General features: G+C 46.3%; 1 protein-coding gene across 1 annotated transcript; it reads left to right on the top strand.

The window, feature by feature from the left end:
• Positions 1-152: 152 nt before the first annotated feature.
• TBC1D31 (TBC1 domain family member 31) lies at positions 153-25,016 on the top strand. The gene is made up of 22 exons (XM_083516614.1): positions 153-451; positions 1,161-1,307; positions 1,806-1,921; positions 3,091-3,269; positions 3,639-3,790; positions 4,965-5,124; positions 6,016-6,216; positions 6,927-7,103; positions 8,272-8,351; positions 8,649-8,795; positions 8,989-9,122; positions 9,970-10,103; positions 10,212-10,391; positions 12,907-13,139; positions 14,733-14,885; positions 16,804-16,939; positions 17,837-17,929; positions 18,615-18,755; positions 19,657-19,851; positions 21,198-21,348; positions 22,855-22,986; positions 24,730-25,016. Exons 1-22 carry the CDS (start codon positions 375-377, stop codon positions 24,867-24,869), a joined length of 3,258 nt encoding a protein of 1,085 aa, XP_083372740.1. The 5' UTR covers positions 153-374; the 3' UTR covers positions 24,870-25,016.
• The last annotated feature ends 1,098 nt before the right edge of the window (positions 25,017-26,114 follow it).

Below are 26,114 nucleotides of genomic sequence, written 5' to 3'. Positions count from 1 at the left end.
TGAATCTAACCCCACAGCCTTGGCCGTTAACACCTGAACCGGCCCGCCTGCTCCCAACGCCTCCCAAGCCCAGTTTCCACCTGTGAGGGTGGAAAAGAAACCACAACTCCCGGCATGCAACGGGGGTGAATTGGCCCATCCTGAGAAGGAAGCGGAGGGGGGTCGAGAGATAGAAGCCTCTCCTGCCTTTTGGCATTCGGGAACCCTCAAAGAAGGGGAGGGAGGCCTAAACCCCCCCGCGGCGGGATTTTGGTGCCTTCCGAAGTAGGCGGGGCCACGGAAGGCGAGCGGCGGTTGGCACGGGGCGGGGCCTGGGCGGTTGGAACCTTTTCGAGCGGGAGGCGACGGCGGCTTCGCCTCAGTTCCTCGTCAGGATGCAGAGCTCGGACCTGGGGAGCCGGGAGGGCGGGAAGATTTGGCACCGCAAGCCCTCCCCGGCCACGCAGCAGGGGTAAACCGTGCGGGGAAACGGGCTTTAGGGGGGGGGGGACTCTGTCCTTGGGTGTCATCAGTGGAGCTCCCATGTATAGGAGCAGGCTACCCTTTCGGTTCCAATACAGTCACTACTGAATTGGCCTTTCCTTCTTTTTTAAAAAATAATTTATTAATTTTTAGGATATCATTTTCCACAGTGATAAAACATATACAGTGGTACCTCGGGTTACATATGCTTCAGGTTACAAACTCCGCTAACCCAGAAATAGTGCTTCAGGTTAAGAAGTTTGCTTCAGGATGAGAACAGAAATCATGCTCCGGTGGCACGGCGACAGCAGGAGGCTCCATTAGCTAAAGTGGTGCTTCAGGTTAAGAACAGTTTCAGGTTAAGAACGGACCTCCAGAACGAATTAAGTACTTAACCCGAGGTACCACTGTATTGACATCTTATACACATTTTTTTGATTTCCGAAAAACGAACATCACGGCCACTGGTCCCATCACCTCCTGGCAAATAGAAGGGGAAGAAATGGAGTCAGTGAGAGATTTTACTTTCTTGGGCTCCATGATCACTGCAGATGGTGACAGCAGTCACAAAATTAAAAGACGCCTGCTTCTTGGGAGAAAAGCGATGACAAACCTAGACAGCATCTTAAAAAGCAGGGTAGGGGAAGGTGCTCTCACCACTTCTTAACACCATGCTGTTGACACCTTCTTGTTTTCAGAGTCATCGTAAATATTATTCACAGTGCCACAGGCTATCATTCCAAGACCATTCGCTTTTTGAATGTGGCTTTTGACAGTTCCGGAGATGCACTGCTTTCTGGAGATCATCAAGGGAATATCTATGTTTTTGACTTGGTGGGCAACAGGCAAGTGCTGCTTCTTTGTCTCTGATCTTTTGATGTGCTCAGATTAAAAATATATAAACCGTGGGTCAGTAGAGGGATACATACACTAGCACAGTTTTAAGCATGAAGTAGTGAGGTGAGCTCTTTCTAGATTACCCCTCCTGGCCCTAGTAAGTTCCTATCCAGTTGTTTATATACTCAAAAAACTGGGCTGATTTCTCCGTAACTCTAAAACATAGTTTAGTATTGCAAAAGCAAGCCTAAGGAAGCCTTATCTCAAACACTGCCCACCCTGTTGCCAAGAACAGGCGCAAATAGCAGTTTGGAAGCTTTTGCTTCTGGTTTTTGCTAACCATGGTTTGTTGTGTTGTTTCAACCTCACAAACTTTGGTTGATTTTAACAACTGTTATTTTGGCTACTATATAGCCTGTGATATAATCACAAAGGCTGTATTTGATTTATGGCTGCAGTGAGTTTTCCTTGTCCTCTGAAGTAATAATTTTGATTTGTACAAATAGGTTCAAACTGGTGCAACGAACAATGCAAGCTTGTACTGCTCTGGCGTTTAATCTCCGCAGGAAAACAGAATTCCTTGTGGCTTTGGCTGATTATTCCATTAAATGCTTCGATACAGGTACTGAGCACGGTTAACAAAACCTGTGTTCCTTATATGTGACTGCTTCTCAGTGTCTATTTCATCTCGTGTGTGATGATAAAACTAGAGCTGCGGTTTTCAACTTCTTTTTCTCACCGAAAATTCAAAACACTTGTAAATTGTTGAGGATCTTGGTGGACCACTTACAGTGGTGCCCCGCAAGACGAATGCCTCGCAAGACGGAAAACCCGCTAGACGAAAGGGTTTTCCGTTTTTGAGCTGCTTCGCAAGACGATTTTCCCTATGGGCTTGCTTTGCAAGACAAAAACGTCTTGCGAGTGTTCCGATTTTTCCCCCACTTCCCCCCCTTTTTTCTAAGCCGCTAATAGCCTTTTAGCCGCTAATCCGCTAAGCCTTTAATAGCCGCTAAACCGCTAATAGCCACTAAACCGCTAATAGCGCTAAGCCGCTAATAGGGTTGCTTCGCAAGACGAAAAAACCGCTAGACGAAGAGACTCGCGGAACGGATTAATTTCGTCTTGCAAGGCACCACTGTAATGGCTTTTCTGCCTGTTGTAGCAGTTGTAATGTGGTGATCTAGATGCTGTGTGATTTTTAGTTGTTTTATTTTAAAAACAACAATCATACAGCAGTTAAAAAGCAATATTAATGTTTAATGCAAGAGGTGTCCCATCTCTTGTCTTCAGTCACAAATCCTCTAATACACCATGGACTCCCAGAATGACCCTCGTAGATCACTGGAGGTCCATGGACTAGTTTAGAAACCTCAGAACTGGAGTATTATTATCTTTGATCAAACCAGGAGTACGGAACCCTTTTCATCCTGAGGGCAGGATCCAGAACTGACCCAACCTCCACTGCTCTCCTTTTTAAAACAACAACACATTTTTATTAATAAGCCGAAGATAAAGAACATAACAAAATATGTGCTATGATAGTATTTCCACTGGTTGTTTTTGACATGGGGGGTGCACCCGCTTATCATCTGACAGGTGATTCACCTTTCAGGTTGGAAGTGAATCTGGGTGGAAACGCTGTCTTTGAACCATCTCTGCCAGAGTCAACTCTCATATGGCTTCCCCTGTTTGCACCGGACACCGCTGAGACTTCCCCCAGAAGCTTGAATTAGACTGTGTGCTAGAAGGTCCCACCACGGTCTTATCTCTTTGCTCTTCTTCTTTCCTTAGATACCAAAGAACTTGTTAGTTGGATGAGAGGACATGAATCTTCGGTGTCCTCCATCTCCGTTCATGGTTCCGGTAGATATGCCATCACGTCATCTACTGACACAGCCCAGCTTTGGGATCTCGACACTTTTCAGAGGAAAAGAAAGCTGCAAGTCCGGCAGTCTGTGGGCATTCAGAAGGTCAGTCCAAAGAAACATTTCCTTTGCCCAGGTTGCCAACCTTTTTGACACTTTCAGAGAGGCTTAGACAGTACCACATGGCCCGCTCCAGCCATTGTTGCGAAGTATTTGATCACTTCCTGCATTTCCTCCTTTTGCCAGAGCTTGATTGTGCTGCACAAACTCAAGCCTGACTTCCCCCATTTCCCAGGTTCTCCTGGAGTCCTAGTGCTCCGGTACCTCAAAGCTCATGTGGTCCTATCCCATTACAGAAGTGTAAGAGATTAAACAGTTGAAATCTGGAAGCGCATATTTTAGAATCCTGTACCTTGGAGGTATTTCCTGCTCAATGCATGGACTCTTTCCAAGTCTTCCTCCCTGTGATTTCAGGTTTTCTTTCTTCCACTAAGTAACACCATCCTCAGCTGCTTTAAAGATAACTCTATTTTTGCCTGGGAGTTTGATACCCTTCGCTGCAAGTTTCAGCTGCCTTCGCCCGTTGAAGGATCTTCGTTGAGCTACAAAGTTTTTGCTGTTACAAGGTAATTCACACTACAACCATGCAGAAGTCCTTCTAGGTAATGCTGAGTTATGGTTAGATTTTCTGGCATCCATGTGTCTTGAGAGACAATAGATTGCGCCTTTGGTGGTGAAGTCAAACTGTTGGAAGGTTAAAGTTCGTACTATGACTGTAGAGACTGATATGGAGAGGGGGAGGCGGCCTATAGGAAGGAAGTTGAGCAGTTGGGGGAGTGGTGCAGGAAAAACAACTTACTCCTTAACTTAAAGGCCTGATGAAGAATCATCCAGAAAAATAATCTCTCAGAGGGCCTGTTGATGGCATTTTACCATTGTACTGTTGAGAGTGTATTAAGTTATGGTCTGTGTGTGTGGTTTGGGAGTTGAACAGTCAGGGAGAAAACAATGCTGCCCAGGGTTGTAAAGACTGCAGAGAGAATAATTGGGTGCACTCTTCCCACCTTGGATCAAATCTACGCTTCCAGGTCTCATAAGAAAGCTGCAGAGATAGCGCAGGATAGTGCGCTCCCTGGAAATGATCTCTTTCAGCTTCTGCCTTCTGGAAGAGAAGGTACAGGGTTATAAAGACTAGGACTAGCCGTCTGAGAAACAGTTTTTATCCAAATGTGATTTTCGTTTTAAGTGCAGTGTAAGGTAGTCTCTGTGAGAGTATATTGTATTTAATTATAGGGTATCAGAGTTTTTAGGGGGTTAACCAGGCTGGGATAGCAGGCTTGTTGGTTTTTGAATGATGTAGATTTTTTCAATTTCGTTGTTCTGTATGGGACAATGACAATAAAGATTATCGTATCGTATGGGAGAGATCTGTTTTATTCCAGCTGGGGCAGATGAAGGCGTCTGGTTTTGCTGGTACAGGTGTACCATGGGGATTCTTCTCTCTGCACTCTTCCCAGCAGTCATTCCTCCTCTGGTCAGTGTCTCATCCCTTTTGATTTATTTTTCCTCTGCTGTTGGCCAGAGGTGCTTGCCTCCAATCAGCTGGCAGAGCCGGGTGCATTTTACTGAGTCAGACTGTTGGTCCACTTGGCTTGGTATCAGCTACCCAGACTAGCAACGGTTATCCAGACAGTCAGGTGGAAGACATCCACACCTTCTGGATGCAAAGCAGGTGTTCTACCACTGTGCTGTGACTCTTCCCCTCCATTCACATCAACTATGTCTTGTTTTGGGATGCAGAGACGGCCGTGTTCTTGCAGCAGGGGGCAAATCAAACCACCTTCACTTGTGGTGCTTAGAGTCCAAGCAGCTGCTTAGGATCATCCAGATGCCCACCAAAGTGCGAGCCGTTCGCCACCTCGAATTCCTCCCAGACAGCTTTGACGGTGGTTCGAATCAGGTGGGTGGCAGAGCTCGAAACAGAATGGTGTTCACTAAGCTCCTGATAGCTGGCACATACCATATTTTTCCATGTATAAGACGCCCCCATGTATAAGACAAGCCCTATTTTTTTAAACCCATAATTAAGAAATTAAATTGTTTAGCTTTTTTTTGGGGGGGGGAGGTCACTTCCACCAATCGCTTGCCCTAGCCACTGCCAATCACACAGCTTGCCCCAGCCACCAATCACCCGTCCAATCATCGCTGCCAATCTCCTGCTTGCTGCTGCCATTAATTGCACGTCCCCACTTTGCATTCGCTATCTGTGTATAAGACGACGCCCAATTTTTGCATATTTTTTTTTTTTTAGCAAAAAAGCATCATCTTATACAGTGGTACCTCGGGTTATAGACGCTTCAGATTACACGTTTTCGGGCTGCGCACCCAAGCGTCAAAGCCAGGGCACACTATATCAGCAGAGCGAACTGCACACACAGAATAGGCGTGAGGCTTGTGGAAGCATACTACAACTACAGATTTATTAATCATAAATCAGCACAAAGAAACATGTCGTCTCTCTCTCTGTCTTCTCAGAGAGATGGGGAAAAGCAAAGGCTATACACACAACGGAAGTTCCCAGCAAACTGTGCTGGAATGTAAACAGACATGTGACAACAGTTCCATGTCTGCATAATTTTTTTAAAAAAGCCTGTTGCATTAGCGTCTGCATATGTAAATGAAAACCATTTTCCTGCCTACAAAATATTACTGCATAATCTTACACATGCCTGCCCATATAGAAGTCCTACTTAGGATCACAGCATTGTTATGTCTGTTTGCTTAATAAAGCAAATTAAGCTCTTTGTCCGTTCCACATTAGCTCTCTTACACCCTCTTCTTTGCCCTCTAGGTTCTTGGAGTGCTTAGTCAAGATAATATCATGAGAGTCATCAACATAAGGACATGCAAGCTACTCTTTGATGTCGGCAGCCACGAGGAGGGAATCAGCCTTGTCGCCGTGAGCCCTAATGGGAGGTACATTGCAGCGGTCATGGAGAATGGCAGCCTTAACATATATAGCGTCCAGGCACTGACAAAAGAAGTAAACAAGGTACATCAGAAGGATCCTTTTGAATCAGACCAAAGGCCCATGCAGTCCAGCATTCTGTTCTGACAGATGCATTTAGGAAGTCCCTGCCAACTGTTGCTTTGGGCCTGCAACTGAATGTGTTTTCCTCTGGTCTGAGTTGCTTCCAGTTCCAATGCTCTGCTGTGGGAGATCTATGGCTTCGGTGTGGGAGGAGGGGGTTGCAGTGGGAAATCAATGGGCAAGGGACCCTTCCTCCCAACCAGTGATTTTTTCTCCCCTACAAGCAACACCTCATGAGTGTTACTTTAGCAAATATACATCTCAGAGTTCTGACTTCAAACCAGGTGAAGAGTTCTCCCTGGAGGATAATGGCTTTGAGTTGATTTATGATTTAAGGTGGGTAGGAAACTACTTGATTTAGTCTGCACATTGATATACGTCATTCTAATGAATCGAGGGGGGAAATATCTACCTTAAAAGCTTAAAAAGGATCAACCCAGATTTGAGTCTTTGGAAAACTGCCTTATCCACTAATGCCTCTTGTGAGTTATAGGGCAGAATTTAGACAGGGTTCTAGAATTAGATAACCTCTACATTTCTTACTCAGCAGCATATTGGTTTGTATTTAGGTAGTGATCAGGATTATTTAGATGTTTAGCTGGGTTTTACAGAATACATTCTGTATTCTGGCATTGAAAGGTTTTTAATGGATCTCCTTCCTGAATTTTCAGCCTCCCCCACCTCTGTTTAAAGTGATTGAAGACTCGTCCAAAAGCAAATTTGACACTACCAAGCTGACAGTGAGAGTAACACCCGGCGTCTCAGAGAGACCCTGGCAATCGAAAAAGGGAAAGATCCAAACCAAAATGTTAAAACCACAGCCAGATGTGTCACATGAGGATAAAGAGGTAAGAACCTTTGACAGGGTAGGGCCAAGATCTGATTCCTGAAGTAGAAAATCCACACACACTACCGTGAGTTTCTTAGGGTGGAATTAATAAATAAAATAATAAGAAATAGAAGGTTGCCACTACTGTGACTGACTGTATGGAACAGCCTTCCCTACCATTGATTCCCTCTAGATGTGCTGTTGTTTTCCTAAACTACGACTCACATCTTCCCTGACTATTGGCCATGCTGGTTGGGGCCAATGTGAGTTGGAGTCCAACATCTGGAGGCTGCCAGGGTTGAGGAGGCTAGTATAAATCTTCCTCCTTGGAAATAGCGCACCCAGGGTTCAAATTTCTGCTACGACCACTAAGGGACGCAGGTGGCACTGTGGGTTAAACCATAGAGCCTAGGACTTGCCAATCAGAAGGTTGGCAGTTCGAATCCCCGCGTCGGGGTGAGCTCCCATTGCTCAGTCCCTGCTCCTGCCAACCTAGCAGTTCGAAAGCACGTCAAAGTGCAAGTAGATAAATAGGTACCGCTCCGGCGGGAAGGTAAACAGCGTTTCCGTGCGCTGCTCTGGTTTGCCAGAAGCGGCTTAGTCATGCTGGCCACATGACCCGGAAGCTGTACGCCGGCTCCCTCAGCCAATAAAGCAAGATGAGCGTCACAACCCCAGAGTTGGCCACGACTGGACCTAATGGCCAGGGGTCCCTTTACCTTTACTTTACGACCACTAAAGCCAAGGCAGGATCTCCTCCCCAATATGTTTCTGAGCTAAAAAAAATTGGAAGGTACATGTTTCATTCCACATTTTATTCCTTTCCAGTTCCCAGCTCTTTCTCCCTTACAACTTGGCCGAGATGAGTTCTGCCAGAGAGATGCAAACATCCCAGTCTGGGAATACCCCTCTCGCCAAACATCTGGTGATTTTGCACGGTTGACTCAAAAGTTGTGCCTCACAGGGTGGCCACTCTAGGGCAGCACCCAGCTGGTTTTGAAAATCAATAGATGGCATTTCAAGGTGCAAAGGACAGAAAAGAAGGGCAGCTTGGTCATAATGAGGACCCACAGTAGAGACTGCAAGGTGCAGAATTCAAAACGGAGGAAAGGGGTTAGAGAGGAGAGACAGGAAGGGCAGGAAAAGGCCATCTCGGTGCAAGAAATAATTTGTGATTCCTGTTCCAGAACGAGCTGCCCGATGGATTGAACAAGAAGCGGCTGCGAACCTTGCTGAAAGGATTTGGGGAGTATCCTGCAAAATACAGGTGCGTTGGGTGCAAACCTGGTGTCTTTCCTTCTACCAGAAGCAGAGCCACTACACCAGCCCCATAGCAGGGGGGTTGCTGCTGCTTACTGCAAGTGCGAGGCAGTGGGGAAGCCTGTGTGGTGCATATGTTCTGGTGGAGACACTCCTGCCATTGCATTTGCACCCTGCTGACCTCTCCGCTGCCTCATCCTTTACAGTAAGCAACTGTGACTACACCTGTTGGGAAGCTAGCATTGTGGCTCTGCCACTTCTGCACAAACTGGCCTGTGTCTGCAAATCTCCCTTGTCGTTACAGAATGTTTGTTTGGCGGTCCTTACTTCATCTCCCAGAAAACCACTTGGCCTTTAGCAGCTTGTTGGATAAAGGGACCCATTCAGCTTTTGTGCACCTTCAGAATGAATACCCTATTAAAAGCAGGAAACTCTTGAGAGTCCTACAAAGGTACATATGGTCATGTTTTCAGGTGGGAAGGAAAGGAAGTTGAGCCCCAGCTAGCTCAGCCACACTGACTAGAGCTGATGGGAGTTACACTCCAAACCATCCGAAGGGCGCCAGCTGATTTTAACTCTTCACTAAATGAGATTCTTCTTGGCCAACTTTTCTCTGAGCACTTGCTTCTTCTGTCCATGCACAGGACCTTATCTGCTCTAGCTCACTGGTCCGCCATCTTTGGCGAGATGCCCTACGTCCCTCTGTTGGCCTTCCCTTTTGTCAAACTCTTCCAGAACAATCAGCTCATCTGCTTTGAAGTGGTTGCTACTGTAATAGGTAAGGCAGGAGCGCTCTTGAATGATGACACACTTCCTATACTGTGGGCTGTCTTTGAATAATTATATGTTGGTTCCGTTAAGCCAGGGTTTCCCAAAATTGGGTTTCCAGCTGTTTTTGGACTACAGCTCCCATCATCCATAACCAGCAGGTCTAGTGGTCAGGGATGATGGGTATTGTGGTCCAAAAACAGGCGGAGACACAAGTTTGGGAAACACTGCAATTAAGCCAAGCTACGATTGTCCAAGCACAGGCACTGCCTTCCAAGAGACCGCTTGCAAATAGCAGAGAGCTGTGAATTGCTGGCGCAGCTATGGAGTCCAGCATTCACTCGATTTCCACAGTAAAGAATGTGTGAGTCCATTAAAGGGGGAAATTGTTTACCAGCTAGCAAAATGCCCCTTGTTGTGATGGCTGGTGTGCTGAGGACTTCTGTGGGATGTGCAGCATACCTCTGTGTGCCCCCGAACACAGGCACATTCAACCCCCAAGAGCCCCTCTGTCAATAAGGTTTGGGCTACCGAATATTAGGAATGGGTGGGAGAGGTTTTGCACTGCTCAGAAGTGTCCCCAATCACAGCATGTAGCTTTTCCCAATAAGATTGAATGACGTCTATTCACATGCTAGCGGGAGCTGCATCAAAATGTCACAGCATGTAATGCTGTCATTGAAAAATGTCAAATGGGAGGCACATTTGGGAGAAAGATTCAATATCACTGCCCCCTTGTTGCATCCACCAACTTTTCAGACATGAGTTAGTCATTCGTGGGACCAAAACTGTAGATGAATTTGCATTTGTGTGCTGCTGTTAGGGCAATGAGCTGTTTCTGTTCCTTTTCTTTTTAGTTAATTGGTGTCAGCACTGGTTCGAGTTTTTCCCCAACCCTCCAATCAACATCCTCGGCATGGTGGAAAACATATTAGCACACCATGACAAAGAGCTGCTTCAGCATTTCATGAGCTACAATATAACATCACAGGTTAAAAATAAATACATATTCAACCTTCGCATGGAACAATATTAGCATGAGATTGTTCAATGTGTTGTGCTTAGGTGACCATTAATTGTCTTTGCCACCTGACACCAGGTTTACGCCTGGCCTCTTCTGGAAACCATGTTCTCAGAGGTCCTGACAAGGGAGGAATGGCTGAAAATGTTCGATAACATCTTCTCCAACCACCCTTCCTACTTTCTGATGGTGGTTGCTGCTTACATCATCTCTTCCAGAGCTCCTTTGCTTCACTGTAATCAGAAGGAAGACTTTGAGGTGAGCATCTTGCTGCTGGGTCGGCGTGTCTATTCATGGGGCCTAACTCTATTCGCTTGGGAACCTAGATCTTACCGAACGACCCAGTCCACACTAGTAGATAACTAAGCTCTATATCAGGGTGACTAACCTGTGACCCTCAAGATGTTGTTGAACTACAGTTACTATAATCTCTAGCCAATGGCCATGCTGGTTGGAGTTGATTGGAGGCATAGTGGAGCAACATCTGGAGTAGGGAATGTGGGAGGAATCCACCAAATTGGTACTCAAAAGCATACTCGCCTGACTCGATCTGGGTGGATCACAACCTGTATCAGATCGCGGATCCACTTCACAATCTGCAGTCTTGCCAGAGTCTTTACAAGGTAGGCTGACGGCTGCAGCACTGCCTCTGTTCTGATAAAAGGTATTTCTCACATTTTTCAAAAATGAGGTCGCCCAGCCACTCCCAGACTGTAGATAGGCAGATAAACTGTTTTTATAACCTCCTAAAAGGCAAGAAGGGACGCGGGTGGCGCTGTGGTCTAAACCACTGAGCCTAGGGCTTGCCGGTTGGAAGGTCAGCAGTTCGAATCCCCACAACAGGGTGAGCTCCCGTTGCTCTGTCCCAGCTCCTGCCCACCTAGCAGTTCGAAAGCACGTCAGAGTACAAATAGATAAATAGGTACCACTCCAGCGGGAAGATAAACGATGTTTCCGTGCAGTGATCTGGTTTCACCAGAAGCGGCTTAGTCATGGTGGCCACATGACCTGGAAAAACTGTCTGCGGACAAATGTCGGCTCCCTCAGCCAGTAAAGCAAGATGAGCGCCGCAACCCCAGAGTCGTTTGCGACTGGACTTAACTGGCTGGGGTCCTTTACCTCTTAAAAGGCAAGAAATAGCTCTGCAGCCCTCAGACCATTATATAAGCCCTATTTGTTCTTTCTTCATTGCTTTATGATTCTGTGCAGATTTCTTAAGGATTTTCCTTTCAGAATCTGCTCAGCATTGGAGTGGAACAGGCTCGGTCCCCTCACCAGGCAGAACTGGGACAGACCAGATCCTAATTTGTCTACCCATCCCTAATCTGGAGAGACCCAGGTTAACCACCCTTGCTCTCAACCGGCATTCTTCAGCCTTGGGTCCCCAGATGTTGTAGGGCTAAAACTCCCATCATCCCCAGCCAGCTTAGTCCAGCGGTCAGGGATAATGGGAGTTGTAGTCTAACAATATCTGAGTACCGAGGGCTGAAGATCACTGCTCTAGGTGAAGGGGGTCCCAACTGACAGCAAACCCCGAGCAGAAGAGGTGTCACCTCTTACCGTGTTATTCACGTCATTGACAGAAGGTGGTAGCCCTGGAGGAAGGATTGAAATCTGCTAAATAAATGTAAATGAGAAGGACAGGACCTCACATGGTGACTTTTTTGAGAGGGAAAGATGTTGCAGTTCCCCCCCCCCCTTCTGTTGATTTGCACCCTCATGCATCTCTTAAAGGCATGGGACAGGGCCTTTGTGAGGGAAAACAGGAAATTTATTGGGACAGTGTGACTTTTGCAGCTGCAAAACAGTGAACCAGGGACGGAGTAATGGAGAACTTCTGAAACAACAATGGGACACAAACGCCACCCAAGGCGTGCTGGAGAACAGCAACAACTGGCAAAAGATAGATATAATATATTACAAGGACAGGAAGAAACACTACGGACAGAATAATTGTCACACACAGGAAAGAGAGAGTTTGAATGCTTCATCTGTAGGCGTAGAAATCCTTTAACGTGTCAGTACGAATGGAAGTCGTTGTAACGGCAGTTGCGATATAAGGGATTGGTATTTTGACTGCAGCGTAATTGAAATTTGTAAGATTTTGGAACGCAGAAACAAAATAAATCGTCAAACCATCAATTCTAGCACGCACGGGGGGGAACAAAATTGTATAATTTCTTAATGCCTTTGGTGCAGGTTCTGTCAGGTTCAAGGCAGGGAGACCTTTGGCCCTCCAGATGTTGTTGGACTCCACCTCCCATCAGCCTCGTTGACAGTTGGGGATGATGGGAGTTGTAGTTCAGCAGCGCCTGGAGGACTGAGGTCCAGTTGCCATAATCTCAGGAAAGTTGAGCCAGCTCTAAATAGGATCCTCCCCCTATTTAGTAAAGGTAAAGGGACCCCTGACCATTAGGTCCAGTCAGGGCCAACTCTGGGGGTTGCGGTGCTCATCTTGCTTTATTGGCCGAGGGGCCGGCGTACAGCTTCCGGGTCATGTGACCAGAATGACTAAGCCACTTCTGGCGAACCAGAGCAGCGCACGGAAACGCCGTTTACCTTCCTGCCGGAGTGGTACCTATTTATCTACTTGCACTTTGACGTGCTTTCGAACTGCTAGGTTGGCAGGAGCAGGGACCGAGCAACGGGAGCTCACCCCATCACAGGGATTCGAACCGCCGACCTTCTGATCGGCAAGTCCTAGCACAGCACCACCCGCGTCCCTCTCCCCCTATTTATTTCTGTCCTAAACCAAAGGCCACCTTCGTTGCAGTATTTCTTCCACCATCGGAACAACCTCGACGTCGGCGCCGTGCTGAAAGAGGCCTACCACCTCATGGAATGCACCCCGGCCGACATCCACCCGCGCCGCATGCTGGAGGACTTTGTGCCACTGACCAAGGGCCAGTACCCCGTCTTTAACAAGTACCCCAAGTTCATTGTGGATTACCAGGCTCAGGAGCGAGAGCGAATCCGACAGGATGAGATTGAATACCTGAGAGAGAGGTATTGAACGGGTGGCAGCGGGGAATTAGTTGGGCGGCCTGTTTTGCAGATCTGATGGAAGGATGACTGGCAGCTCAGGGGGAATGGGAAACTGGACTGCCCTTCAAGAGGGCAGTCTAGCCCAATCTTGTAAAGCAGGACTTGGACCATCTTGGTTGGAGATCAGTTGCATTAGAAGATGCTGCGGTCCTACAGTGGTACCTCCGGTTACGAACTTACTGTATTTTTCCATGTATAAGACTAGGTTTTTTCCCTTTAAAATGTGGGGGCGTCTTATACACGGAGGCCATCTCCCCCCATTTTCTTAAACTGAAGTCCCCCAAAATAGGGGGCGTCTTATACCGGGGGGGGCTCTTATAGATGGGAAAATACAGTAATTCATTCCGGAGCTCCGTTCTTAAGCCAAAACTGTTCTTAACATGAGACGCGCTTTCGCTAATGGCACCTCCTGCCGCCAGCGTGCAACTTCCGCTCGCGTCCCAGGGCAAAGTTCGCAACTGGGAGCATCTACTTCCGGTTTAGCGGAGCTCATAACTCGAAGCGTTCGCAAGGAGGATGGTACGTTACACGAGGTTCCACTGTATTTATCTGTGCCTCAGGACTAGAAGCAGTGGGTGGAAATTGCAGGGAAAGCAGATTTTGGCTAAACATTTGGGTGACCCTTCCTACTGGCAAGAGCAGTTTGACCGTGGAACAGCCTGCCCATTGGAAATAGTGAGGTCTGCTTTGCAAAGGTCTGGTGGCTTTTTGGCTGAAAGGGCAGGAGATGCAGGCACCATTAATGAGTGACACTTGCAAATCACTGTTCCTTTGCCCGTGTGGTTTGATTTCTAACTATGTGGGCAATGACATCCTTGTGTCATTTTGACAGGCAGGTGCCCCTGTGAAAGGGAAGAACTGAACATTTGAAGAGAAAAATATATTGGGTTTTTGGACTTGCCCATCTATCGCCAGTACAGTTGTACCTCAGACGTCGAACGCCTTGCGAGTCGAACATTTTGGCTCCCAAACGCTGCCAACCCGGAAGTGAGTGTTCCGGTTTGCAAACGTTCTTTTGGAACCCAAACGTCTGGCTCAGATTCTGATTGGCTGCAGGAGCTTCCTGCAGCCATTCGGAAGCCGCACCTTGGTTTCCAAACATTTTGGAAGTCGGGTGGACTTGCGGAATGGATTCCGTTCGATTTCCAAGGTACAACTGTAGATAAATGTATAGCCTTTGGAACAATGGGGTTGTTTTTTAATGTACAACAAACTTTTTTTTCCTTTCAGCCTGCATTGCTTTATAATCTAGGCCAGTCTATAGTGATCTATACTGCCTACGTATAGTATTTGAGATTAAAAACTATTTTGTACTTGGAACTGAAAGCATGATGGACTTGCTTGAACTCTTGCTTCATTAAACTGTCAAGTTTGAAATTAATAATAATAATAATAATAATAATAATAATAATAATAATAATAATAGTTTTTTTATTTTTTGGATCCTGTCCACTTCACTGTGTTACCCCACGCATTGTGGGCGGCTTCCAACAAATGTAACATCAAAATGAAACATCAAACATTTGAAAACTTCCCTGTGATTGTTCTCTGCAGACAATTGGTCCAGGAGATAGAAGCCAAAGCAGCTGAGCGCAGAGTGGAAGATGAAACTTGGTATCGTAAGCAAGAACTGCTTCAGGAGGCTGAGGAGCAAAGGAGGAAGATTCTGCTTAAGGAAGAGGAGAAACTAGCAGAGCAAAGGCGGAGGTATTTTCCATTTTAGCATCCCTGGTACTGACCACAGGAATATTACCGAAAGAACTGCTCTTCCGCAGATGGACTTGTTTTGCAAAAAAAGTAATGTTTCATCTTGCAAAATATCATTTCCCTGTTTAGATTACATCTGTAAAAAACTCTACGTTATTGGGTCACAGAGCAGGGTGGATTTGATTTAAATCAAATCAATTTAAATCACAAGTCAGTAAGACTTGGTTTAAATCATTTTTTTAACAGACAGACTCACTCTTGCTGGTATAATAATATTTACAACCAGATGAAGGTTTCATTTTTGGAATAAATTTTCAGAGTAGTTTTTACAGTTACATCAAAAATTACTGATTTGGCTATACTATTAGAAGTACACAGATAATTATGAAATTATTGTGAGGTTTAATAAGTTAACTTTATATTTGGACAACTTTTCTGCCATAATTTATTGGAAGGATGAAAATAATCATTTCCTTAATAACAATTTAAACAATTTTTGTAACTAAAACAGTAACATTATAGCATATGTATCCATGTTTGTTAACTGATGTGGTTAAACAATTAAAAAAACAAAAAACCTTAGAGTTTTAGCACACATGAAAAACTTAAAACAAATCCTTATTTACTGACGCATAGTCTTTGGACTACAGTGGTACCTTGGTTCTTGAACAGCCTAGTTCACAGACATCTTAGAACCCGAACGTCGCAAACCCGGAAGTGAGCATTCTGGTTCTCGATATATTTTTTTGGAAGTCGGACGTATCCTGAGCTTCTGGTTTTAGTGTTTCACTTCCATTTTTAGAGAGATCGCGCTGATTGGGCTGGTGAGGAGAAGTGTCCTGGCAGCGCTCTGAAGCCCAGCTGCTTTGGCAAGAGGGGGGGCTGGCTTGGGGGGCAAAGAGAACTTTTGCCTCCCTTTCCTTCCCCCCCTCCCACTGAAACTCTCCTCTCCTGCATCCAGTTAGCCACCTCCTTCCCCACACACACCCCATGCGCGCTCTTCGTCCCTCCAGTTTGAGTGTTTCCACACCCCACTTAAACTGCCCCCTCTCTTCTCGTCCCTCCAATGGCAATGGGGAATCACTACCAGTTTTTGATACCAGGTAGTAGATTGCAGCCTGGTTTATTGCTTTCATTTTCAGGATCAATGATCTCAGATAGTAAAATTCATGTTGAATTACTGTTTTAGGGGTTGTTTTTAGTTGTCTGGAACGGATTAAACCATTTTGCATTGCTTTCTATGGCAAAGCGCGCCTTGGTTTAAGAACGCTTTGTTTTTGTTTTGTTTTTAAATCATTTTTATTGATTTTCCAATAAAAAACATCCAATTAGAATATAAAACTAAAATAAAAAAGACCAAATTATAGTCCAAATTATATTTATTAAATTTTCGGAGCTCCCCACGGTCTGGATCTCTGAAGCATATCTCCACATCTTAGTTTCTCAATCATGTCAAACATCATGTACTTTCATCCGTCGAATACAGCTTTGTTAATATATAAGAATGCTTTGGTTTTGGAACAGACTTCCAGGACGGGTTAAGTTTGAAAACCAAGGTACCACTGTGCAATGTAACTTAAATAGAAAACTATCTTTAGAAAGATTTTTCCTCCAGAAGCGTTTTATTTTAAAAATCCGATTTAAATTTTTAAAATCTGTTTTATTTTTTAAAAAATCTTTGATTTTTATCCCTGTCATAGAGTGAGAATTGCTACAGTAGGCAGCTGGAAGCTGCTTCCAGAATTTCACACTGCATCAGTTTTTGGGCTACATTTCCCATTATCCCTGGCAATAGTAGCTGGGGCTGATGTCCAGCTGCTTAGAAAAGGCTACTAATGCACAGTGTCACTTCCGTATCACAAGAGGGTCACTTGTTCCTGCCCTCCTTGATTCCTGTCTCTTTGTTTGCATTTTGAAGACTAGCGGCTGTGAAGCGAGAGCTGAAAGTGAAGGAGCTGCAGTTACTGGAAGCCGCCAGGAGGCGTTTCCTGAAGTACCAGCAAGATCAGCGGGAAATGGAGCTCAAACGGCTTGATGACGAAATTGCAAGAAAGGTAAAGCTCTGTCCAGCAGCAACACTGGGAAGGGCCAAAGGCTCCCCATCTCAGCTTTTCTGCCTTTAAACTCCTCTCCTGCATCTTTCTCCTGCTTGGGTGTGGACCAAGCCTAAAGTGGATTGCAGAAACCAGCAGGTGTCGCGACTTTGAGGGCTTATGGAGCACTCTCTCGTTTCCCAGGGCCATCTAACAGCTTTCTTGAGTTGGACGAGCTGGTCTCTCTATGGCCAAGTAGCCATAGTTTGAGTGTGTGGATCCAGCCCCAGACAACTTCACTATGGGGTTGGGTTCACCGAGACCTGAAAAGTTAGACCCTGCTGGTCTAGATCCAAGTAGGAAAACTGTAAGGCAGCGGTTCTCAACCTGTGGGTCCCCAGTTGTTGTTGGACTACAACTCCCATCATCCCTGAGCTCTGGCCTTGCTAGCTAGGGGTGATGGGAGTTGTAGTTCAACAACATCTGGGGACCCACAGGGTGAGAAAGGCTGCTGTAAGGGGAGGCTGAGAGGTGGACGATGCCTTTTTACAGGAAGTTGTATTGGTTAATGATACCACTTCCCTCCACCCTGGTGTGTGTGTGGGTGTGTTGTTGTTGTTATTTATTTTTATATACAGTTGTACCTTGGTACTCGACCGTTTTGGCTCCCAAACACCACAAATGGTCTGGTTTGCAAACGTTTTTTGGAAGCCGAACGTCCAACGCAGCTGCAGGAGTGCAGGAAGCTCCTGCAGCCAATTGGAAGCCACACCTTGGTTTGTGAACCGTTTTGGAAGTCGAATGGGCTCCTGGAACAGATTAAGTTTGAGGACCAAGGTACCACTGTATATGGAGATGCTGGCAACAAAAGAAGGGACATCGTTGCTCTTCTGGGCTAACAATCTCTTTCTGTCCTAGGCGTCTATGAGAGAGCAAGAAACTGCTGCTACAGTTCAGGATGTAGAAGTGCGGCAGATGGAGCTCACGGCACAAAGGCGGCTTTTTGAGCAGGTTTGTGCGCTTCGCTTGCTGGGACCCTGCAGTCGTATCTCATCTGAAGGCAGCCCTGTTTAGGGAGGTTTTTAATGTCTGAGGTTTTATTGTGCTTTTAATTCTGTTGGGAGCTGCCCAGAGTGGCTTGGAAAACCCAGCCAGATGGGCGAGGTATAAATAATAATAATAAATGATGATGATGATGTGATGATGATGGACTATGCCTTGCCCTAGTTATTTCACTGTAGTTCAGTGGGTATTTGATGCATCTCTGCAATGAGTTAGACCTTTATCGTCTTCACTGTCAAAGTTGAGTTTGGATGCAGATGGAAAGCTGAGTGGCTTGGAAAGTTTACTATGTTGGAGAGGGACCGAAGAGGTTGGATGGCCATCTGTTATGTATGATTTAGTTGAGATTCCTGGATTTCAGGGGGCCAGACTCAATGGACCCTCAGGGATCGCTTCCAACTCTGTGATTCTGTGCTGCCCGATCTGAGCTTCAAATTGGCAACAGGCTAGAAATCCAGCTGTTCTAACCTGCAGAATCGCTCCGGCTCCTCTTGTTCGGCATGGCAGTTCAGTCCTTTTTGTACCTTTTGAAGATGCATCCCTGTTAGTCCTTCTGATACAAAACAAACTCCAGCTGATAAAAAACACTCTTCCACACCATCCTTGTTTCTAACCAAAGTTTCTACCTCGGCAGAAACTACTCAAAGAGCAGGAAAGTGTAGCTCAGGAAGTGAAAGGGGAGCTGGACGTGAGCCGGGCAAAAGCTGATCACGAAGACCTTTTCCTTCAGAGGCTGATTGAAATTGAGCAGGACGGAGAATCGAACGCAAAGCAAGTAAGAGCAGAAATTGTTGTAGCTCCTGATTTTTAACCTTGTGTTGGAACACACAACTTTTCCCATAATTCATAATCAATATTGTGACCCCCATCTTGTGCCCATCCTGCCCCACACTGTCTCAGTGAATGGTAGTGGCGCCTACTGTTGGGGAGTGTGACTCTGTGCCCCCAAACCAGGCCAGTCTCTCCTGGCTTCACATGCCTATTCATCTCTAGATGTCTTTTAAACAAAGCAAGCTACTCTACTTTCAGGGTTACACAGAAAGTTCACAAAAGGTCTGCTCCACTTACCCAAATATATATATTTATATATACTTGAATATATATATACCTGTATACCTGAAGGAGCGTCTCCACCCCCATCATTCAGCCCGGACACTGAGTTCCAGCGCCAAGGGCCTTCTGGCGGTTCCCTCACTGCAAGAAGTGAGGTTACAGGGAACCAGGCAGAGGGCCTTCTTGGTAGTGGCGCCCTCCCTGTGGAACACCCTCCCTTCAGATGTGAAGGAAATAAGCAGCTATCCTATCTTTAAAAGACATCTGAAGGCAGCCCTGTTTAGGGAAGCTTTTGATATTTAACACTGTACTGTTTTTAACACTTGATTGGAAGCCGCCCAGAGTGGCTGGGGAAACTCAGCCAGATGGGCGGGGTATAAATAATAAATTGTTGTTGTTGTTGTTAATATACCCATTTATTGGTGATTTGTGGATAATGGGGAGGGGTTCCTTTTTGCAAAGCCTCCTTTTTTGATCACCTGCTGAGAATTTTCACCCTTCATAGGCAAGCAATAAGGTGGTAGCTCTTCTTACAAGCCTGGCTCATTCCTCGAGGGAACGGACTCAAAGCCTGTCTTTCCCTGATGCAAATGGTATCTTTCTTTTCTTTTCTTTTTTTTGAGGTGGTTGAAGAATGCCTGGCCAAAGCCGATCAAGAGCACATCAACACGGACTGGCGGACTCAGGTCCTGCGCAAGCAACGAAGCGGCGACCTGGATCGCGACCTGCGATATCGAGAGCTGGCCAGGCACCTCCGTAACAACAGAATGGCAGAGTCAGAGCTGTTTGGGGCAATGAAAGAGGAGGAAGCCAGAAAAGTGAGTGCTGTGAGGTTGGCCAGAGTTGTTTGCGCCTCTGCTGGTGGACGCGGTTGGGTCACAGGGCATGGAGAGGGACCACTTCTGTGGCTGATGAAGCACACATTCAGTTCACCTCTTGCGTGGCTCTGGTTGGGCGGCTTACGGTGTGTTGCTTCCTGTTCCTTCAAAATGTAGCAGCCCGTTTGCTTCCTCACCGCAGTCCCAACTGTTGCGTTCCAAAGGCTAGGAAGGATTGGACCCTGATTAATAAAATACACACGAGGCTTGGCCAGCAAGATTCTGGGAGGAAGTGTGTCCCTTTTATTAACAAAAGAACTTATAACCCAGTGCTGTAAGAACCAATCAGAGGTCCTCTGAGCATTTCAAAAACATGTGGGGCAAAGTTAGATTAGAGAAATCCTTTTAACTACAAAGAAACTATTTCCTACTTGAGCATGCAGAGTAAATAAAATAGGAATCAAGGAAGAATGCTTTTAGCAAACCCCGGAGGTCATAAACAGCAGTAAACAGGAGAGGAAGGACAGGTAGTATTTACCATCTCCTTGTGAACTCTCTTCCTGACCCTAAGATTAACAAAAGCTATATCAAAAGCTACCTTCTATATTTATGACCCAGGATGCCTGTTGAAGCAACTGGCCTGTGTAATATGCTATACGTGACTGTCAGGCAGAGAGAATGGGCAGAGATGCAGAGGCTTGTGTGATTTGATCAGAAATTATTGTCAATGAATCAAGCCCAGTCAAAGCAATGCTTTCATCGCTGACACAATGGCATGCTCCATTTTTCATAATTCCTCATAGCAACCCCACCTGACCCCCCACACCAACTGGGATCCCTGCACTTATGCCTCTTTCCATCGCCTTCGTAGAAAGCTCTGGAGGAATTCGAGGCTGGGGCAGGGGACGCGGGTGGCACTGTGGGTTAAACCACAGAGCCTAGGACTTGCCGATCAGAAGGTCGGCGGTTCGAATCCCCACAACGGGGGTGAGCTCCCGTTGCTCGGTCCCTGTTCCTGCCAACCTAGCAGTTCAAAAGCACGCCAGTGCAAGTAGATAAATAGGTACCACTCCGGCGGGAAGGTAAATGGCGTTTCTGTGCGCTGCTCTGGTTCGCCAGAAGTGGCTTAGTCATGCTGGCCACATGGCCCAGAAGCTGTACGCCAGCTCCCTCGGCCAATAAAGCGAGATGAGCATCGCAACCCCATAGTCGGTCACGACTGGACCTAATGGTCAGGGGTCCCTTTACCTTTAAGAGTGCTGGTCCCTGATGCTGCTGCCTCCTTCTTCAACTGCTCTCTCTCCCTTTTTCAATACAACATCTTCTCTGCGCCTGTTTTCTTTCAGTGGGAGGAACTCCTGGAAAAGCAAGAGCAGCTAGCAGCAGAGCAGGCTGTGACCGCTGCTTTGGATGCCAACAGGAAACGCTTTCTTGAACAGGAAATGAATGATGCTGTAGAATTGGCTGAGAAGCTCCAAGACGAAGACAGCTATTTTGGTGAGTGCCTAAGCCTCCTGCATGCAGTCCACGTGTTTGGTTCATTTATTCAGGCATTTCTGTTAAAAAGAAAACCTTTAATACTACCTCAGACATCAGAGTTGAAACACACGGTAACGTTTGTGGTCCATTTGAAAGCTAGTGTGCTTATATTGTGGATACGATATGTGTGAGCATCCTGTGGCCGTCCAAATCTCCTTGGGCAACAGATCGCATAATCCCTGACCTTTGACAGCGCTGGCTGAGGCTGATGGGAGCCGATCTTTAACATTTATATGGCACCTTTATCTTCCAAAGATCTCAAGGTGGCGTTTCTGGTTCCCCTCCTCCCCCTTTCATCCTCGCAAACAACCCTGCCAGGTAGGTCAGACTAACAGATGGTGACCGGCCCAAGGACACCCAGGGAGCTTCATGGCTGAGTGGGGATTCGAACCCTGAACTCCCAGGTCATAGTCCAACTGTCTTAACTACAGAGGTACCTTGGTTTAAGAACAGTCCTGTTTATGAACGATTCAGTTTATGAACTCCACAAAACTGGAAGTAGTGTCCCGGTTTGTGAACTTTACCTCAGTCTAAGAACAGAATCCGAACGGTGGAAGGGCACCGGCGGCGGGAGGCCTCATGGAAAGCGCACCTCAGTTTAAGAACGGACTTCTGGAACGGATTAAGTACGTAAACCGAGGTACCACTTTATTACACAACATCAGGATAGTCACATCCCTCCAAGTTTTGACCTTGGTCCAGGCGCTTGCGATCCCCCTTGTCCTAAGTTACCTTGAGCCCAGATTCAAACTTCCTAAATAAATGATGGTGTCAGGGTTAGAATGAAAATAAAATGGGATAACCCCCATTCACACCAGCTTGAGCTCCTTGGAGAAAGAAGGGGATTTGATAACAGTAGTACACTGGAATCATGCTGATAATATGTTCAATGTGTTCAGTTTATCAATCTCTCCATCATTACTTCATTGTGTACAGACTAGGGGCTGGATAATCCTTGTGGACTGTCCTTCCCTGGAGGATTTTAAGCAGAGGTTGGGTGGCCATCTACCATGGATTCTTTAGTTGAGATTCCTGCATTGCAGAAGGTTGGACGAGATGACCCTTCATGTCCCTTTCAGTTCGTATGCTTTGATGATTCCTGGGTCATCCTGCTTCACAGATAACCTAGACTAGCTCTGTATTTCTGTGGGCCTTGAGGCTAGACTGACATGATGGAGTTGCTCTTGAAGATTGTTCTAAGGTCTTGGCTAGTGTAGGAATGAACCAAGACTCTTTATGAAGGACATGGGCAGGGTATAAAATTATTATTATTATTCAGATAATATGTTCCATGAATAAATGAAGTAGTTTTGTATGACCGCTCCAAGAATGGCATCATTTTCATCATGATTCAGGGTATAACGTTGAGGTGGCTTTGGTGTAAAACTGATAAAATACATTGGCTCAAAGTGTGCCTTTAACTCAGCAAGAACTTCCTGGATCCCGCCTGTCCCCTTTCTGCAGAGAGACTGCGCGACTTGAGAGCCTCCCAGTCCCGAAAGAGTTCAGAATCCCTCCTGTCACCCAGCAAGACTCAATCACAGCCTGGCAACGTCTGCTTAAACGATTCGCCGGCAGAAGAAGCATCAAAACACTGTAAGTGGCTAAGCAAAGTCTTTTGGGCTCCTTCCGAACTGACTCTTTATCTGACTCTGAATCTCAGTTGTGGGTTCGATTCCACTGTTGCAGGGAGATGGACTAAATGACTGTCATGGTCCCTTCCAACTCTAAAATTGTATGAACCCCAGCCCCAACACCATTGGTCATAGTGGTTGGGGCAGATGAGGACTACAGGTTCCCATGCCTCCGTTAAAATACAGTGGTACCTCGGCAGGGACGCGGACTTATAAAAAATATTGGGGGGGCCCGGGAAAGCTCATGAATAATAAATAAGCTCATGAATATGCAGATAAAGTGGCACCGCCTCCTCGTGAGCGAATAGGGGAGAGCGTGCTGCGCCTATTAATCAGCTCCGAAGGAAATTGGGTGGAGCTTTTGCTCGGGAGGGAGGGCAGGAGGCATGCAGCCCGACCCTGTGCATTTTGGGCTGGGGGAGGGGCGGCGGTGGCGCTCTGCTGGAGGGGCGCCCGAGATTATTGGGGGCGCAGAGCCCCCCCAAACGAATTTTTGAGGGGGCTCGGGCCCCCTCAGGCCCCATGGAGTCGGCGCCTATGTACCTCGGGTTACAGACGCTTCAGGTTACAGACGCTTCAAGTTACAGACTCTGCTAACCCAGAAATAGTACCTCGGGTTAAGACCTTTGCTTCAGGATGAGAACAGAAATTGCACGGCAGTGGTGGCACTGCTGCAGCAGGAGGCCCCATTAGCTAAAGTGGTACTTCAGGTTAAGAACAGTTTCAGGTTAAGAATGGACCTCCGGAACGAATTAAGTACTTAACCCAAGGTACCACTGTATAATCTTCTACCTCCACTGTTGCAGGAATTATGCCTCTGAATGCCAGTTACCAGGAATCACCAGTGGGGAAAGTTCTGTGGGCACTCAGGTTCTTGCAGGCTTCCCCAAGGCATCTGGCTGGCCACTGAGAGAGGTAGAAAGGTAAAGGACCCCTGGACGGTCCAGTCAAAGGCGACTATGGGGTTGCGGCGGTCATCTTGCTTGCAGGCTGAGGGAGCCGGCGTTTGTCCACAGACAGCTTTCCAGGTCATGTGGCCAGCAGGACTAAACCGCTTCTGGCACAATGAAATACCATGACAGAAGCCAGAGCGCACAGAAATGCCGTTTACCTTCCCACCACAGTGGTACCTATTTATCTACAGTGGTACCTCAGGTTAAGTACTTAATTCGTTCTGGAGGTCCGTTCTTAACCTGAAACTGCGCTTAACCTGAAGCACCACTTTAGCTAATGGGTCCTCCTGCTGCAGCCATGCCACCACTGCGCAATTTCTGTTCTCATCCTGAAGCAAAGTTCTTAACCCGAGGTACTATTTCTGGGTTAGCGGAGTCTATAACCTGAAGCGTCTGTAACCCAAGGTACCACTGTACTTGCACTGGTGTGCTTTCAGACTGCTAGTTTGGCAGGAGCTGGGACAGAGCAACAGCAATCTATCTCGGGGATTTGAACCGCCGACCTTCTGATTGGCAAGCCCAAGAGGCTCAGTGATTTAGACCACAGCGCCACCCGCATTCTGTCCACTGAGAGAGCACGATGCTGGACTAGATGCCCAATCCCGCACACTCATCTTATGTTCTATTCACATGTGCAATTACACTTTCCAAATAAAACATAACTTCATGCCGCTTTGATCTCCAAAAAGTTGCTGTTCCACGCTTGTAATCCCCAGGGGGCTTTTAATTCTTATCTTTCCTTTTTTTGTTAGTTTCTTTAGACAGAGGACGGCAAGAGCTGGAATCCAGAGAGCAGGAGTTGCTGGTGGAAGTTAGACAGCTCAGGCGAAAGGTCATGTCGCAGGCGCGCGGAAAGCAAGCCCCACCGACAGATGCGCAGTGGAGCAGCTGAAGGGACAACATCTGCCTGCAGATGGACTTTTTCCACTTAGGAGCTGCATTTAAGAGATCAAAGGGACTGATTTTTTTAGACCATTTTTATTCTAAATGCCTTTAGAAATATTTTTGTACATAAAAATAAAATACCAAACGAGAGGTGTAGCTGTTTTTTAAAGCAAATCTCTAAAGTAAAGACACAAGTATTTTCAAATAAAACATCAGCAATACATGGTGCATAAAAGCATGTCCCTATCAGAAATAGGTCTGGTGACATATTTTGACCAAATCATCAATGCTGTAGTGCTTAGATACAAGCTTATTTGGCCCCGCTGATTGTATAAAGAGGACTAAATCTGCACAAATTCCAGGAACCCACCTTAATGGAGTCTATGTGCAATCTCTTATATTACTGACAAAAATGATGTTCACTGATGCCAAACAGAAGCATGTCACATAATGAGAAAACAGATTGTTTCAGCCCCATAACACGTGGGTGTGGGTGGGTGTGGTTTGAATGTTCTCAAGTTCTCTCTTCCTCTAGAAACTTGCATGCCATGGAAGATAAAACCAGATTGGAAGATACAATACTCACTTGCTAACAGACAATAAATATAGACATACAAAGCCATTTGTAAATTTATTTGCTGCCCAGCTTTTAAGGCACAGCCTACCTAAGAGGGGCAGATTTAGGGCTGCCATTTTTCAAACAGTGAAAATACGAACAGAAAAGTTGTTGAGCTGCTTTTTTTTCTTTTTAAAAAACAGAACTGCCAACATGGGCTGCCATGTATCCGGATTGTCCTGATTTCCGCCCGGAAACTGCTGCCAATTGCAGTTTTCCAAATCTATGGCAACCCTAGGCAGCTTGCATCTCATAAAAGCAAACTGATTTTGAAAACTAACCATTTTAAACCCAGCAATACTACAGGTGTATTAAAACAGAAAAGCCAGCTTAAAAATGACTAGGAACTGCAAATAGATGGGTTCAAAGAACAGGTTAACAGAGGTGGCTCAAACTCAAAAAGTTCTGGGTGTTTTGTTTTAACCTCACTTAAAAATTAGAAGTTTGGGCCACCCACACCTCCATTCCTTAATCTTGAAGAAGGGAGGGGACACAGCAGAAAAGGCCCTGTTTCTCCTGCCCATCAACATGCAGTGGCCGGGGGGGGGGGGAGGAAATTCCTAAATGCATGGCTTGGTTTTGTGTTTTGAGAAGGTAAGTGCAAGGGCGTGTGGGAGGCGAATGAGAAAAGTTTAG

Source organism: Podarcis liolepis (assembly GCF_965112155.1).
Source record: "Podarcis liolepis genome assembly, chromosome: 8".
NCBI classification, from domain to species: domain Eukaryota; kingdom Metazoa; phylum Chordata; class Lepidosauria; order Squamata; family Lacertidae; genus Podarcis; species Podarcis liolepis.
The sequence above is the reverse complement of the archived record's forward strand: the minus strand, read 5'-3'. Positions and strand labels throughout refer to the sequence as shown.